The sequence below is a fragment of the Cryptotermes secundus genome, unplaced genomic scaffold (genome assembly GCF_002891405.2).
Source record: "Cryptotermes secundus unplaced genomic scaffold, Csec_1.0 scaffold1033, whole genome shotgun sequence".
Lineage (NCBI taxonomy): Eukaryota > Metazoa > Arthropoda > Insecta > Blattodea > Kalotermitidae > Cryptotermes > Cryptotermes secundus.
The window spans coordinates 683515-701802 of NW_019723917.1; the positions used below are offsets into that span (position 1 = coordinate 683515).

Genomic DNA, 18288 nt, shown 5'->3' on the forward strand with positions numbered 1-18288 from the left:
AGAAATAAATACTTTTCTCTATAAGCGTACAAGCGTCCTTTAATAAAACATAAATATATGTAAGCTTAGTTTGGTTTGCATAATTTAAGAATTTCCTCCCAAAGTTGTAGTGGTAAAATTGGAGGGGCCTCTTTCCCTGTCAAATTTCAGTTCTGGATTTAGGAAACCGAGAAATAATTTGAGAATCATAAACAATATCACATGATTGAGTGACTAGAGACGGGGTTTGGATTGGTAATCGGATTTATTGGCTCTTTAAGATCATATATACAAGTACAGCGCTGTAGCGAATTCACGCATTACATCCTCTCAGTCTGCTGTCTTCACCGGTGATAGCCCGGGAGCACTCCCTCAGTTTCCGTGTTCCATGGCTGCGGCCCACGCTGGCTAGCGCCTGTCTCACAACTCAACTAGGCGTTACCTGGTTACGGTCTTCTAACAAGGGCTATTTCTCACGTACGGCTCAAGAACTGCATTCCGTAACCGCCATCTCCAGACTGTACTGCTCTGCCGCTGGTCTCCTTGCCAGGGCCCAGGACATTCTTCCTCAGGCTGCCAACCACTCGCCATCGTCTCAAGACTCCATGGACTGACTGGCTTTCCCCTTTTGTTCTAGTGACACATCCTCGAGACGGATGCAACAGAAAACAACTTTTCTTGCAGTACGATGTGGCTGTTGCCATGGACCCACAGAAAACACCGCTTTGCCTGAGTGGATTCATTGTTGTGTGTGGTCACTGTTGTTGCAGAGATGCATTTATTTTGCCCTTGCCTAGCAACAATCAACGGCTGCAGCAAACATGTCACAATAGGCTCGGTATCTATCATACGGCATCTGCTGACATGCAGCTTGAATTTTAGTTAAATATTCTACTTAAAACACTCTCGGACGCTATAATTATATCATGGCTTTAGCATGCAGCATTCATGCCATGTATTTATTGCTCCTCGTTTGTACTTTATCGCTTACAGCACAGGATTAACTTGTTGTTAGAAATATTAAGAACCCCCTTAACATCTCTATTGCTCTTTTAACGTATTCTATATTATTATTATTACATTATTCAAATCAGCGGAGAAATGAGGAAAGCATTCCAGTTGTAGAAGGGGAAATTGAAATGTGGACCTAGGGGAGATCTAGGTATACATGGGAGAATAATATTAAAATGAAGCTTAGAATGTTAGGCTGTGAGAATGTGGAGTGGAGCCATCTGATTCAGGAGAGGAACCAGGCTGTGTTGTACTGAACACAATAATGGCCCTTCGGTTTTAACAAAAGATACCAATTTGTTGACCTGGTGAAATATTTCATGTTTCTGAAAAAAAAAATACTTTTTATGCAGTTAAATCTCTTTCCCTTAAAATAGCGGTGAGTGAATTATACTGTCACGAGAGTATCGCTCCCTGACTGACAATAACTGGTTCTGAATTTGATGATTGGATTTATTAACACCTTCTTGTACAATCTCTCTTAATCACCATCAAGCACAACAGCTCACAGTAAATGACTGCTTAAGACTTGCTCCATTCTCGTTCTCATTCTCTCTCTCTCAGTTCCCCTAGTCAAAGTCAAAGTCACATTGCGACTGACGGTCAGTCAGTCAGTAAGTCTTGGTGTCGAGCCCCATCTGGGGCTCATGACCAGATATTAATTTTACCGTTTGACAGTTACGGTTTTATTTTCGTGGGGCGCCCTCTCTGACGAGAGGACGGGTCTGTCTTGTGCATATGCTGCTGGCCATTGCCAGAGCGATCTTTCTCGGGTCGGAGTCCCTTGGGACTCGCGACCATATTTTACTGTCTCAGATATGAGGCTTCCCTTTTCGTCGCCTCCTACGACTCGCAGGGTCACGGTGGAGGTATTCGACCCCGCCTCCCCAGTTCCCCTACTGTCACTACTGGACTCTTTATAGTCTCGAGGCGGACCCGTAGAAAACACATCCGTTGCCCATCAATAACTATATGCGAGACACGTAGAAAACACTTTTTTTGTTGTTGTCAAGAATGTGTGTTTATTGGCTCCTTACCTAGCAATGGATCTATATGGCACATTGCTCCCTACTTAAGGCTGTTTGCCCCGAATAACCTACATGCGTACCGCCTTCTCTCCAATCGCTACCCTCGCTCCCTCCTTAAGGCTACTTGTCACCGAGCGCTTCCCTTATAAGGCTCCAGTCAGTCCAGGTGTAAACCATCATCACCTTTTTCTTTCCAAACGGTGGGGCAGAACTATCCCGAGTGGCTGGCTCTCCCACATTTCCGGCTTCTACTATGTTCGCCATCTTTTTCAGTATCGGAGGGGGCCGACCCCTCCATGATTTTTCGTAACTCAACGCCACGGTTTCAGCCCCGTGGTTTTCCTGTAGATCTTGATGAATTACTTGTGGCTTCGTAGTTGCTGTCTCAGGCATCGGTCCTTAATTCCAATTTGCGTTCCGGTTTCGGCTGACGCCTCCTTCCGAACTCCCGTCTTTTCGAAGTTCCTCGTCCGGTCTGATTCCCCCTGATGACGTGTACCTTGTGCCGTGCCACTCCTGTACGGCGGGACATCTCCCTGCCGGTTGCCAACTTAGTCAGGGATTCACAATTTGCCCGAGTCTGCTTCTTCGACGCTTTGCGGCGCTCTGTGGTTAGATGCAGGCCGCAGTGTTATTTATTCGATGCCTCATGTTCCTTGGGGACCTCACAATGCACCGATCTCGATTCTGTGTCCTCTGAATTTGTCTCCGTTGCTTCTTGGAATTGGTCTTTCCTCGACCGTCCATCATTTCTGCTAGCCAGGCGTCCGTTTCTGGCTGGCTATCATCTTTACGCGATTGGTCCCTCTCTTGACTTCCAACCTTGTCGCCAACTGTTCTTGGTCGGCTTCAATTTTGTCTTGCATGGCTTTCATTTCGCCTTCCTTTCTTTTCGGTTGGGGTCAATTTTTTTTCTGCATGACTTCTTGGTTGGACCTTATTTCAGTCAGCATATGTTATCGTTTGTGCCATTTCTTTAGAATGATGCTGTAACTGCACAATTCAACCTTCAATCCAATGCAGTTTCCGATCATTGCACTTGTGACACCAGTTGTCATGAGTGTATGGCTCCGTGATTCTTAATCACCATAAACACCTCACAATACGTCAATGACTGCCTGAGGCTAGCTCCATTCTCGTTCTCTCTCTCTCTCTCAGCTCTCCTATGACTGACTTCTGCTTTACGACTGGACTGCTTATACATATAGTCTCAAGGCGGACCAATAGGAAACAAGTCCGTTACCCAGCAGTGGCTATATTTGAACCACACAGAAAAAACATCTTCTGTTGTCAAGAATGCGTGTTAATTGGCCCGTTACGTAGCAATGGATCTACATGTCACAATAAAAAGGCGATTTAATGCAATTAGCAAATTCGTAGCTTCTGTCCATTGAGCTAATCTGTTGAAATGACGAATAATAGTTCTTGAACGCTATTAGCGATTAACCCCTGCAGGTGTGTTGTTACAGGGAAAATAGTAATTTAAATTAAATATGTTAATTCCGAAACATCGATTCACAAAGAGTGTGAAGGAAGTGAAGACGCTTCCTGGGGCAGATATTGACTCTGACCACAACTTACTGGTTGCCAAGTTCCGAACCAGGTTGAAGAAAATTATAAGATTCCAAAAGCGCAGACCTAGATGGTTTTTGGAGAAGTTCAAGCTCAAAGACAAAGCGTGCAGGAGACCCAAGAAGGGAAACTCGGTGCAATTGAAGGTGAAAGTGGAAACCCTGAAGTGCAGTGGAACAATATAAAAGAATGCATGTTAGATACTATCAGTGATTTGGTTGGTAAAGTTGAGAAGATAACAAGAAAACCATGGGTTACACAGGAGATGATGAGTAAAATTGAGGAGCGAAGGAAGTGGAAGAATGTCAACAATGAAGAAGGCAGGAGGAAATACAGGAGACTGAGGAATGAATTGAAAAGAGCCACGGACAGGGCCAAAAAGGAATATCTTGAGAAGATATGTAATGAGATTATGGAATTTCAAAGAACAGGCCGTTATGATTTGATGTACATGAAGACAAAAGAACTAGGATGGAAAGAGAATCATGGGATTCAAAATGTTGGCATCGAAGACTCCCAGGGGAATAGAATAGTAGATCAGAGGCAAGTGCTGAAAATTTGGGAAAATTATATTTCAGAACTATATGATCGACCTAATCGGCCAGAAACCTTAGAAGTTGAACCGGAAGAAGAAGTAGATACAGACGAGAAAGGACCATATATTTTACAAAGTGAGGTGGAAAAAGCTATCAAGGAAATGAGGAAGGGAAAGGCTACAGGAGATGATGATGTACCTGGAGATGTGCTCAAGTTACTGGGAGAAGGTGGTTTGAAAACACTGACAAAACTAATGAACACCATATATGAAAGTGGAGAGTGGCCCAAGGACTTTACAGAAGTTACAATGATTGCCTTAAAGAAAAAGACAAAAGCTACAAAATGCAGCGACCATCGCACAATAAGTCTTATTGCACATACAGCAAAGATAATAGCAAAGATACTTAAAAGAAGAATTGAAAGGAAAATAGAGGATGTACTTGGAGAAGATCAGTTTGGATTTAGAAGAGGAAAAGGAACCAGGGATGCAATTGGGATGATGAGAATTATAGCGGAACGAACTTTGGAGATAGATGAAGAACTGTGTGTTTGCTTCATAGACTGGCAGAAGGCATTTGACCGGGTAAACTGGACCAAATTAATGCAGATCCTGAAAGAAACAGGTATCGATTGGCATGAAAGAAGATTGATTAGCAAATTGTACATGGATCAGAAAGTTAGAGTACGACTGGACAGGGGGGAGAGAGGAAGTGTGCAGATTGGAAGAGGAGTTCGACAAGGATGCTGTTTATCACCAATTCTGTTCAACTTGTACAGCGAATGCCTTACCAAGGAAGCTCTGGATGGGCTCGGAGACTTCAAAGTAGGAAGGCAAATTATTCAAACTGTGAAATATGCAGATGACCTTGTGTTAATGGCTAAGGAAGAAACTGTGCTACAGGGCATGATTGATAGACTAATTGAAATTGGAAGGTGCTATGGCATGGAAATGAATGAGGAGAAAACAAAAGTAACGAAAATTTCGAGACAACCAACCCCAGTCACAATAAAGATAGACCAAGCACAACTGGAGAATGTGAAATGTTTTAAATATTTGGGTAGCTTGTTAACAGATGATGGAAGGTGTACTAGTGAAATTAAATCCAGGATTGCCATGACAAAAGCTGCATTTAGCAAGAAGAAGAATCTTTTTACCAGCAAGTTGACTTAAATATGAGGAAGAAACTAGTGAAATGCTACATTTGGAGCATAGCCTTGTATGGGGCTGAAACTTGGACACTTAGGGCAGTAGATCAGAAATATCTGGAAAGTTTCGAAATGTGGTGTTGGAGAAGGATGGAGAAGATCTGTTAGACCGATTGGGTGAGAAATGAAGAAGTGTTAATTAGAGTCAGAGAGCAGAGGAATATCCTACGCGAAATAAGAAAACGGAAGGCTAATTGGACTGGTCATATCTTACGCAGTAACTGCCTTCTAAAAGAAGTTATTGAAGGAAAATAGAGGGGCGGATAGAAGTGACAAGAAGACGAGGAAGAAGACGTAAGAAGATGCTGGATGACCTTGGGGACAGAAGAGGATACTGTCATTTGAAGGAGAAAGCTGTAGATCGCATTAAGTGGAGGAACTGTTTTGGAAGAGACTGTGGACCTGCCGTCTGACAGATTACTGGCGATGATGTTGATGATGTTAATTCCAGGTTTGAGACAAACTATCCGTTTTCATCAGTTTTTATACTAGTATATTCCCCATCAAAGCAATTGGATGCATAAATTAATGCCACATTTATTTACCTTTGGAGTTTGTAGCCTACTTCATAAGTCTCACATGGGGAGATCTGTATGGATCCCTTTGTAACAATAAGCAGCAAACCGTTTGCTCATCACTCAGCCTGACCAGACGTTAACAAGCTGACCCAACAAGATCTCGTATAAACAAATAGAAACGTCTGCGACAAGGCCGGATAAATAACACATACGAGTAAGATGTACTTTTATTGTTCTTACGCGTCACAAATACGTAAAACCGTATGTTATTACGCAAGTCTAACTTCGCAGAAACATGTATTCTAGACGCCTTCAGTTCGTCAGTACCTTACTTCTTCATTCGTTTAAGACAAATGCAACATAACAGTCTCTGTTGCCCGGTAAACTGCGTCAACTCTTCTGCGAAATATGTGAAGGCTGCCAAGTAACCTGTGTGTTCTCGTTTATCTGTTATCGTTACAAGAACTTCTTTCTTTCATTACGGAGGCTTTAGAAACAATTGAGACACAGTTTATTTGTTCTCCCAGGGGTAAGCAGGTGATAGCCAAGAATATGCTCTGTATTTTAAATACAACTTGCCGGCCCGTCACTCACATCACTGATGATGGAGATGGAAACAAATACCGAAGCGATGGATGCCAACTCTGCATACTGACGCAGCTGATAGTCGCACAATATTGTGGTTCCTATTTCCTTAACGGAAACCATACACATATTTATATTCATCGTAATGGGATGAAGGCCTAGGAAATGGGACACGATGCAGTTTCTGATGCACATGTTCACGAACAGACAGCAAAATCACGTCATTTGGTATTCAGTTCATGTACTCATTAGAGCAAGTCGAAATCCATGAAGAGCCTTCCTTGAGAAGCTGACAGTTCTCACCTGATCAATAAATTTCCGACACTTTATGGAATCTGTTGGTGCATTTTCATATATTCTGCGAAATTAAAGAAGGCTGCTAAGTCCACAGCTTCCTACCACATTGCTCTGCTCTCAGTTGTCTCTAGTTCACAGCCCACATTTCTCGAAGACTCATTTTAGTATTGCGATGTGTGGAGGCGGAGTCGATTACCTCCACCGTGACCCTGCGAGTCGTAGGAGGCGACGAAAAAGGAACCCAGTACCTGGGGATATAACCGGGCCTATCTATTCCTGGGAGATATACACGTAAATACGAGGACCCGGCCTTCCAGGTTGTGGAGTCTCGAATCTGAGACAATAAAATATGGTTACGAGTCCCGCGGTACTCGGACCTGAAAATGACTGCGCTTGCCCTGCAATGCCATCTGTTGGCGAGTTGTGGCGTTAAGATTCTTGATGTTTCAGCTGTGGCTGTATACAATTTCAAAGCGCTGCAACATGTATTCTGACCTTGAATGTAACAGTACTGTTCTGAAGCTGTAATCGTCTGCCTACACGTTTGGCGCCACGTCCTCTTTCAGGCCCCCCATACACACACCGTTTGGCCTTCCGATCGACCTTACAGGCAAAACTGTGACAGTTTACCCCTTCCCTTTCCTCCCCATACACGCGCAGATAAAGCGGCAGGCTTCATGCCACAATCACGGTCTTCCAGCCTATAATGTTGAGTCACACACGTCACGTGCTACGGTCCTGCAGGCAGAACTGACGGACTGACGGCTTTCCCACAGGCCAACAGTCCAAACGATTGGCCGGCCGGCCGCACCACTCACGTCAGTTTCGCCTTTCAGTCTTCAACTGTGCACTCCGAACTGGAGGCCAAACTGTGTGTGTATGGGTTGCCTTACCGTCCTTCTGGCCCTTTGTTGCTGGTTGCAGCTGCTCCTCTAGCCGTTCCCTCTCACCTGTTGTTACTACGAGTTTGCAGGTTGCTGCTGCGTCTTTCTTGTCCAGTTCTTCCCTTTTTTTTGGTGTTGTGGATGTTTGATGTTTGCGGGATATGGGTTACATGAATGCTGGGCGCCATTAAGCTTACTATTAAGGCTTACTTTTCAGGGAAACGGGGGTATGAACCGGAAACTACAGGTGATAGGTACCGCATTCGCACTAGAGCGATGAGATTCGGCCTCAGGGTGCATACGGGCCTCGCGTTAGCGGGAAAGATAAGAGTGTTTATAGTTAGATACTACCACACACTGTTTAATGGGCACTTTTTGATGTTCAGGTAACAGCACTTGTCCTTAACCCCTTAAACAATATTGAAATCACTCAAATTTTTGTGACCGGATCCCTGGCTAGTTATGTGCAGACTGATTTTTAGCACAACACATAGATGTGATTACACTTTCACTTAAACTTTAAACCAAATTAATATTCACACTAATTTTTGCGTCTAATAAATTTTGTTGAGTTATTCAGAGATTGTTCCAGTAACACTCTTAAAATAAATTTGTTTTTAAGTTTTACTTTTGACAAAAGCTGCCAGTGATGCTAATTTCTCGGCTGTACATTTGGACAGTTGTTCAGAGACTCCTTCTTAGCAGACTCACCCTGCTCTGAAGCAAGAAGTCTTCACAGCTTCAGCTCTGCCTCCAAGTTACTACCCCAATTTTGGCTGATTGGAACAATTCGAATTTAAGGAGTTAACCACAATTCTCACTGCTCCAATCACCTAGCTTTAGTTTGGGACTTTGGACCTTAAAGTCCTAACGTCGTTTTTGACAGCAGCTTGACAAATTATACCAGTAGCGTGGGTTGCTGGCCTTCCCAGTTTTGACTTACGGGGTTCAAAACCTGTCAAGTGTAACTTTACCAAAGGATCCCGCCGGTCAACTTTCGAACTGAATTTCGAGGAAAACTCTGCTGGGTGCTTCCTGCCTGGGCTTTGTAGCAGTGTAGCAGGCCCTATTCTTGAAACCAAGAATAGGGCTAAGTCACCCTTGAATGTTCCTTACTACATCCTATGCGTAATTACTATAAAAAGAAATCTTGATTACAAATAAAGCTGGTGGTGTCAGTGGTACTGCTACAACGCTTGTCGGAAAATGGAGGCGCAACATCAAATTTTGTTTAAAGTTACGCAAAACAGCCGGAGGAGCGTACAAAATGAAGAAAAGTGTTTACGGTAGTGATTGTTTGAGTTGCTTGTACATTTTTCGGTGGTATGTTGTATTTCGTGACAACAGGGAGAACATTGAAGACGCTCCACGTGCATCAAAGCCGACAACAAGTCGCACTGAAGAAAATGTGAAAAAGTGACCGAAATCCTTGCATCAGACAGATTTGTTTCTGCAAGATTCATCGAGGAGGTTTTGGGAATACTAAAAAGTACTGTTCATCAAATTTTGACCGAGGATTTGGGCAAACCGAAGGTCTATGCGTGGTTTGTACCGCACGCGCTGTCAGGCGATGAAAAACATGCCAGAGTGGAACACTGCAAAGACATGTTACGGTCGGCCCAAACTGATACAAAATTTACAAAATCTCTTGTTACTGGTGAGGAAACATGGTGTTTTCAATATGAACCTCTCACAAAGCGGCAGAGTGCAACGCGGTTGAGCCCAAATGAGCCGAAACCAAAGAAAGCGCGCATGCAAAAGAGTTGAGTAAAGGCACTGCTAACCGTCGATTCCAAAGGAATCGCTCATAAGGAATTTCTGCCAGAAGCTCAGACGGTGGATTTGATTATTATCTCGGAGTCCTCAATCTTTTGTGGGCAAGAAATCTTCAAATTCAACCTGAATATCGAGAGCAAGATTCCTGGTCGCTCCTCCACAACAATGCCCCACCACACAAATCGAAGAACGTGCGCGATTTCTAGGCCAGAAAATGGATCACAGTCCTTGATCATCCTCCGTATTCGCCAGATTTGGCTCCAGCAGATTTCTGGTTGTTCCCAAGTTAAGTTGGCGATGAAAGGAGACCGTCACGACACCACCCAGGACGTCCAAATTGAAGGTACACAATTTGAAATGCGATTCCACAAAAGGAGTACGGTGACTGTTTTCGAAAACTTTTCAATCGATTCCAGCTATGTATTGATTCAGAAGGAGACTCTTTTGAATAAAAAGAACGAAATTTTGATAATAGTTCACGTCTTGTATTTTTAATGAACACAGTCCTAACAGAACCTGGACGTAGGTTTCTCAATTTGTCCCGTCCTTTCAGGTTGCCCTGCTTAAACCTGATATTATTAATATTATTATTAAAAGAAGAGGCATCTGAAACCTCGGACAGGAAGTGTAACAAAGATCTGGAAACTATACTTGGCCCAACAAGAGGAGCGGCATCTCTTCCATTCAAATTGACGTCGGCCACAATTTTGAGTTAGAGACCTAACCCGACATAGCGCACGAAACATCATTATATTTCCGGGAAGATGAGATATTACGTCGGACTTTCCTCAGTTGCAGTACTGTATCACGCATGGGGAGGTTGGGCTCCTGCTGCACTGGCAGAGAGCGCTCTGCCTACGTTCTCAGGGGTCTAACTTCATCCCTGACTTGGAGTATCTATGTTTCAGCTGTCGGATATTCAATCAAAACGAAGGCTTTGCCGAAATTTCAGTGAATATTTTCGGCATTTACTCATTAGTTAGCGTCATTAAACAGCGTGATAAAGGCAGTTCTTCCTCTTCCTCCATGCGTTTCAGAAACTGTCGGAAGCTAAGTGGGCTCACTGTCGCCAAGATAGGGCGGGATGAGGGGACGGACATCATGTGAGCAGTGCAGTGTACAGTTCTTCCTCACCCGCCACGCGTTTCAGAAACTGTCAGAAGCTAAGTGGGCTCACTGTCGCCAAGATAGGGCGGGATGACCGGACGGACATCATGTGAGCAGTGCAGTGTACAGTTCTTCCTCACCCGCCACGCGTTTCAGAAACTTTCAGAAGCTAAGTGGGCTCACTTTCGCCAAGGTAAGGCGGGATGAGGGGACGGACATCATGTGAGCAGTGCAGTGTACAGTTCTTCCACTCCCGCCACGCGTTTCAGAAACTGTCAGAAGCTAAGTGGGCTCACTGTCGCCAAGATAGGGCGGGATGAGGGGACGGACATCATGTGAGCAGTGCAGTTAAGAGTTCAGTGCAGGCCAGCAATGTCAGATTCATTCACTGTTTGGTTTCGAAAGTGAAGTATGCGAGCAACAGCACCATCTTATTTTAATCTTCTTAAATCCTACTTAATTGACCGGAAAGAAAAATCTGAACCACAAGCGATAAAAGCAGGCGTGCCACAGGGCAGTGTCCTTGGTCCAACTTTATACATTTTATTTGCCTCTGACCTACCCACTTCCTCAAATATGACTCTTGGAACATTTGCCGAGGATATAGCAATATTGTCAGTTGACAAAGGCCCAGGAAGAGCAGCAGAATACCTTCAACATCACCTTAGATCATTAAAAAATTGGTTCGAGAAGTGGCGTATCAGAATAAACGAAAGCAAGACTTGCTACATAACTTTCACCCTACGAAAAAAAGCCGACACCTGACATATACATCAATGATATCCAAATACCACGCAAAACAGAAATAAAATACCTAGGTATGACTATAGACAGCAAATTAACATGGAAGGAGCATGTAGTCAAGAAACGAAAGCAGGTAGGCTTAACCATCAAAAAGTTAAACTGGCTAACAGGCAAAAAATCAAAGCTAGCAGTCGAAAATAAAATTCTGATCTCTAAGACTATTATCATACCTATTTGGACGTACGGCCTGGAATTATTGGGCTGCGCCAGCAAATCTAATACAGCAACAATCCAAAGAAGCCAACAAGTCATGTAAACAACCATAACATTAGCTTGTAGAATGTATATTCTGATTGCTGATTAAACAAATAAAAAAACTGGAAAATATGTTATAAATGGCGGTCGTCAGTATTAAGCAGTGTGGAATCTGTGTTACATTTAATATTTCATCCGACAAAATAGAACACGTCATCATATTGTTGAGACATACAGAGGAATTCCTTTATGGCAGAAGGCTTGTAAGACAGCGAACTGTGTTTTCTACTTGGACTGATCTCGAAAGTTCGACGTCAATGCCTAGAGTGGGGATTGTAGTATAAGCATGCAAGGTTTAAGATTATAAGCCTCACTACGTATATTTAAGAAGACACCACAACATTCCACGTAACTAAATCATTACATAAAAGTGCAAGTTACTTATTTGAAGCATGAATTGCACTGAAGCTTTGTATGACGCCGTGTAGTCCGGTGAAATCAGTCATTTCGGAAGAACATGTAGTCTCCATGTTCCAAGTCAAAGAGAAAGCTTGTCAGGAAACAAGCTGCTTGTTGTTGCTTAATGGTGATTTCTTGCTTTGCTTTTCGACCTTGAAGGTGTAGGCGCTATGTTCTTCCGAAATGTTGATTGACTTTCATCAGACTGCACTGCGATATATAACAGAACACAGAACTGTTCATAACTACTTCTGTTAAAACCTCAGTTCCTTCATGCTACCCCTTTCCCAATTCAGCTACGAGCGTTAAACGGAACATCAGCTCATGTCAGCTGAGATTGATGGGGGACATTTACCTTCAAAGTTTGCGTGCGGAGACGATATTACAAGCTTCTAGTGCGGGGCAATAAAGTTAAGCTACCTGAATGTAATTCCAGAGTGGCGTTCTAATTCGGTCTTGTGTAGGAATAAATGCCTTAAAATACCCCACTGAATCCAGGGCCTAATGCAAATTTAAGTGTTGTCAAACGGGACATAGAACGGGGCACTTCCGCTTCTACAAGAGTTGCACAGAGAATATCACATATGTAGAAAGTCAATATTTGCACTGCTGTCAGTGTTATCTCCAGCTACGCAGCTGTCAGTACTGCGCAATGACCTCAACCAAATCAAATTATTTTGTTTGTCGACGAAAATTACTTAGAGAAAGAGAAAGCTGGTAGGCAGTCAAAGTACAATCCCTCCAATTTATAATGATGTGACAGATGATATATGCATTATCATACTGTACATAGAATATACATTGAAATAAATGGCATACAATAAACGAGTACGTAATCCGGTTTATAATGATGAGCTTAGAACGTAATCGAAATACTACAATGTAAACAGAATGGATGCACTAACTCTTATAATTGATTGTTCAGGAAATCTAATGAACGATGCATAATACTTCTGTCCCGACTAATCCATAGGGTTCATGTCTCACAGGATTCGCTGCAACGTCATTTCATTGCATACATCAATATTTGCAAAATACAAAAGGGCTGATCGGCAATTGTTTGCTACTTCGTAACCTGCATTTGTTATTGCATTTAACAGTTTGGCCTGAGCACTGGAAGAAACACTCTGAACATCATTTTGCACAATACCCACAAAAATTACTTTCCTCTTAAATTACTACAATCGATAATCCAATACAGAAAGAGTTTGGACCTACGAAGAGAAGAATTGAGGTTGCATGTATGAATGTACAAGGGGTGGGCCTTCTTGGCCTTTGCACCGCGACCACAATGTTTTATTGTGCCTCAGAGAATTAAGGTTACAGAAAGAGAAATGTTTCAAATAAATTCTTTATGTAGTACTCTCAGGGAAAATAAATGAAACGCGGTGAAACAAGCGTAGTAGGTTTAGATCGTGCAAAACTATGCTGAGTATCGCATGGGACAAGAACACCTGGAAAACCTAGGAGTAGATGGTAGCGCACTATTACACTTGAACTTAGACAATATGAGTAGTTTGTTAAGAAGAGACTGAACTAGATCAGTAACATTTTACAAATGGAAGCCATATGGTGACAACGAAGAAGCCTAGAGTTCAGGGAAAACATGACGTGCTGAAGAAATGTGCCTTCATGTCAGACTGGCCAGTCAGTGCGATATTTGGAAGCCTGTGCCGTGATAATTCTGCCTTGCTGCACATTCAGTAATATAGGGTGTTTCACGACTTTAGGGCATAACTGCAGGAGGTGATTTTCTAGGTCTTTGTGATGAAAAAAGTCATATAAACATGTGTTTGATTTTGGACGGTTACGGAGTTAGACTGTTTTTTCTTTCCCGTACACGCCTTCGTGTGAACCGCGTCTGTCAGCTGGCGGTTCGCTATTCTTAGCCAGCTACAGACAGAGCGTTCTCGTTATCTCGACACTTGAGAGGTACCTAAGGCGGGGTGGTTTGGTATGTACCCGCGCGGTTCACAACCGAGCGGCAGCCTGGGTTGCGACCGGCGGTTGCATTTTCGAAAATCAGCTTTAAGCACCAATACATTCAAAATAAAGGTAATTTCACGAAGTTAACTTTACAGTCATACTTTAAATGTATCATGTATTATGCTGGTTTATTATTTTGTTCCGTTTATTGTCAGTAATCGTTACCTTCTATTCTGAGTTTAAAACGGTCATAACTCCGTAATCATCCAAAATCGGACATATATTTATATGAACTTTTTGATCACAAAGACCTAGGAAATCACCTCCTGCAGTTATGCCCTAAAGTCGTGAAACATCCTGTATATTGATATTCTGGAGCCTCGTGCAAATCGTTGAACTGCTCGAGCGGAGGAGTTGGCCGCTTCTCAGACAAAATGAACCCTTGAAATTCCTGACTGCTAGCGGAATTGACAAACCTGTGGCCTAAGTGAATGTTACCTGCAATACTTAGGCGCAGGAAGTGAGAACATAGAAGTTTTCAAGGTCGGTACTGGACATAAAATTAATCGAAGCGCCGGTGATAATTGAAGACAAATTGGACTAAACGAATGTCATGCTTGAATGATCTGGTCCGTAATCCGTCTGACTCCCGGAAGAGGAGACCTGGTTTTAAGTTTCAAGTTCATTCTCTTTCCCAAGAATAAGTTCAACTGGCGACTATAATAATAATAAAGTTCAACATCCTGTTGCATTGATGTGCCTTTTCTAGTCGTTTCCGTCTATAATGCAACAAAGTAATAGCATTAATTCACATTTAATTCAGATAATGATTGTCAAACGTATAAAATGTTATTAAAATTATTAATATATATATATATGTTATGTTACTACATGTTTCGGGCTTACAAGGCCATCTTCAGGCAACAAATTTAAGGATTCCAATTCGCTCTACGCTAATCATATATAGCATTCTTAAGATATGCCGCTGATGTTCCTTCATATCTTTTTTATATTTTTGAATTGTGTCTGTTTCTGTGTCATATAAGGTGTTGTTTTTCGTTGTGGGTATTAGGCGTTGCCTTGCGTCTGTTGTATTGATTCGAAACTGAAAGCCTATTAGGGAGGGGCTAGCAATACGTGGGTAAAAATGCACAGCCTGTCACAATTCTCTATTCTGAGCCGGATGAATCCAGATCACTTATTTATTTCTTTAAGATCTATGTTAATGTTGATTTTTGCATCAAGTGAGTTAAGTAATTCCAGTACTTAATGCCGTCACATTGAACAGCATTTCAGGTATGGAAGTCCCATTCATAGACCGTCGCTGTGTAGAAAAACGCTTTAATTAAAGCTGTTACCTCATGCAGAGTCATTAAAGAATATTCTAGTTTCGAAAGCCCACACCAATTTGCAAAAACGCCTTAAATTAAAAAGTTGCCTTATACAGAGTCATTAAACAACGTTTCAGATACGGCAGTCCTCACCACAGCCGTTCGCAGTCTGTAAAAACACCAGGCAGCCGCTCCAACAGCGGGCGACCCAACTTCTTATGTCTGCCACAGCAGAGGTCGCGAGTTGCTAGCATGCCCAACACGGGCGTGGAAGAGGAGTACTACCGACTCAGACACTTCAGTATCACTGGAAAGGGAGTCGTGAACCGCGGGGATTCCCTCAAGAGCAGACGTTCCAGGAGCAACAACAGCGTCACTTCCAGTAACTCCAGCCACAGGTGAGTGTCCGCACATGCAGGTTCACGTCATAATCTATTTGAAAACAGGGAATATTGTATGCAAAGTGTTAGCCCAAATCTGCGGAAAAATCACCTTATCCAGCTTCTGATTTTAAAGGTGTTCTGCACAGAGAGTGTGTTTTGGGGGTTCGTCTGTCGTCCGATCACACCGAGAAAATTATTCACCTTATCAGAAAATAATAATTGCCTACATAATGCAGTGAAAATGTACACTCATAATTTGTTGGTTTCCACGAAAATATTCGCACCCCAGGAATGTGGCCCTCGCGCATAAGATGATTTCACTTCCTGTACATAGTTCTGTAGGGGCGGGGTGTTCTTTCGTACAAAGAAACAAGAGGACCCTCTCTTAACAAAACATTACATCATGCCCTTCTAGTGGTCGTTGAAATAAGCACAAATGCTTTAAATGGGTATAATTTAGGACGTTGGGTTATTTAAACTACATAAATTACCTAACGTCGAATGGGATCTTACGCATCAATCTGTAAAGGATTTGACGGATACTACAAGATACTGTGTATGTATTTGCATGGGTATATTTAAGGAAACCTTGATGGAGTTCAATCAGTGTAGCTTTTTCTTTTTGTTTCTTTGGGTGAGGTCAGACTGAGTCCACTTTGTACTTCGGACACAAATTGGCATATTATAACAGCCCCGGATGATACATGATGATGACTGTGATTGCGGAACAGTCAGTGGAAACGGAAACATTCGGAGAAAACCTACCCCAGCGCCACTTAGTCCACCACAAATCCCACATGACCTGGGCTCGAATCTGGGCCGCCGCTTTGGGAAGCCGGCGCCTAACCGTCTGAAGTCAGTCCAATCAGTGTAACTAGTGCTTCACCCGAGGATGGACTCGGATGCTCCTCACAACTGTTGTCCCGGTATCTGACCTGATTTACATGGATAAAGGCAGTTTATGCAATATGCCCCAGAAATTTTCCGCTAAAATAACTTGGGAATTAAAATATGGTGAATTAACATGTAAACTGCAAGGACCTCGAAGTCCTTAGGTAATCCAGAGCGTGGCATGAAATGCGCAGGAATGTTCCCCTGTCCACCCAAAGCCTCTCAGTCACAGGGGAAACAAGCTCTCGGGTGTAAAACCCTCTAGACCTACACTGAGCCATAACATCCATGCACTATCATATATGAGTTCTTTACAGCCGCTTGGGATGCCAGCCCAGTCCATCTCGCCGCCCGCAGTTCCAACACAGCAATCTTATTCGAAATTCCTCTTTACATCATCCGCATGCCTTCTCCCACAAGCGTGTCACAGTTTGTTTTCCGTCTACTGCCAGCGAGAGCATAGCGCAGTATAATTTGATTATCACTGGTTAATTCTCATAATATTAAATTACAGCATCCTGTTCCATTGCGTAGATCAGTCTTTGCGCTCCGCGTTTCTCCGTCTGTGTGCAACGTCTGTTAATGTTCTCTCGTCGTTTTCTTGTTATTGTCACTACAAGTTTCGGCCTGGCTGACCGTCATCAGGTGCTCAGGTTGTTGTGATGAAGGAACCTACTGGTCACAGTAATGCTGTCCTGCTTCCTTATGTAGTTGCCTCGGACTCCATGCTATGTGGACAAACCAGCTGCGTCAGCAAAGAGAAAACGACAGAATATTCACCGCCGTTGCACATAGACCGAAAAAAGCGGAGCGCAAATTCAGATTCGTTAATTTAGTTTTTGTTGCGCTATGGCACTTTGAAATCATGCATGTTATTATGAGATGATGATGATAATAAGTAAAAAAAAAAGCGTAGCTATCCCTGTACCAGGCCGTGAAGGCCCGTAGGGTTGTGAGACGTTGAGGGCCCCACATTATCTAGACAATCAGCTCACAGATGGCGGTAAGGCTGTCAGCCTTATGCGCCGGCCGCGCTTTACTCCCCAGGAAAATGATTTAATTAATTCCTGGTACTCATTTCTGTTAGAGGCTGAGTCAATCCCAAGGCCTAGTGCGGGCGGAAGGATTAGGTGAATTGAAAAAATCCAATGACCTCATCGGTATTTGAACCCGCGACCTTCCGTCTTGTAGCATAGTGCCTTAACCACTACGCGTGCCCCCAATAATAATTATAGTAATAATAATATACCGTCACACAAAAGAACTGGTTCTAATACTTATACCTAATTCATGTTATATGTTTATATTCAACTGAAACGTCATATGGACGATCATTACATAAAATTGTAACAGCTGGCTTTGACTAATTAAATAGATATCAGCCAGACTTTTTTAAGACTTTTGCTGTTGGATTTATCACTAGTGACTAAAGTATAATATTGTCACGTGTATTAGTGACTTTTAGACAGTGTTTGGATTAGTGAACAGATTTATTGGATGCTCACAAAACGTAACTACAAATAATTATAACACTCTGAAGATTACTGTTAACTATAAAACAGAAAATAATTCTTCAACGTCTGCTTGCTTAGCCGTGACTTCAACTATTGAGTCCTCGAACGATGGTCCTTGAAGAGTTTCTAGTCTCTCGAATTTTCTTATGCATGTCTGAATCTCGTACTGAACTCACTACTTGCGGGCCGAATGCAGGTCACCAAGCAGAACTGTTGATTGTTCTCTGTTATTCTCTGTTGCCATGAAAACGTGTGACAATCTCCGGGCAACTCCTCGATTCATAT

At 42.8% G+C, this 18288-nt stretch overlaps 1 protein-coding gene across 2 annotated transcripts in view; it reads left to right on the forward strand.

The window, feature by feature from the left end:
- LOC111862167 (mucin-5AC) overlaps positions 1–18288 on the forward strand; it is a 181889-nt gene that overhangs the window by 17829 nt on the left and 145772 nt on the right. For both annotated transcript variants that reach the window (XM_023847350.2, XM_023847351.2), the window contains exon 2: positions 15353–15613. In XM_023847350.2, the coding sequence (XP_023703118.2) occupies positions 15353–15613 (261 nt within the window). The remainder of the gene's footprint in view (positions 1–15352; positions 15614–18288) is intronic.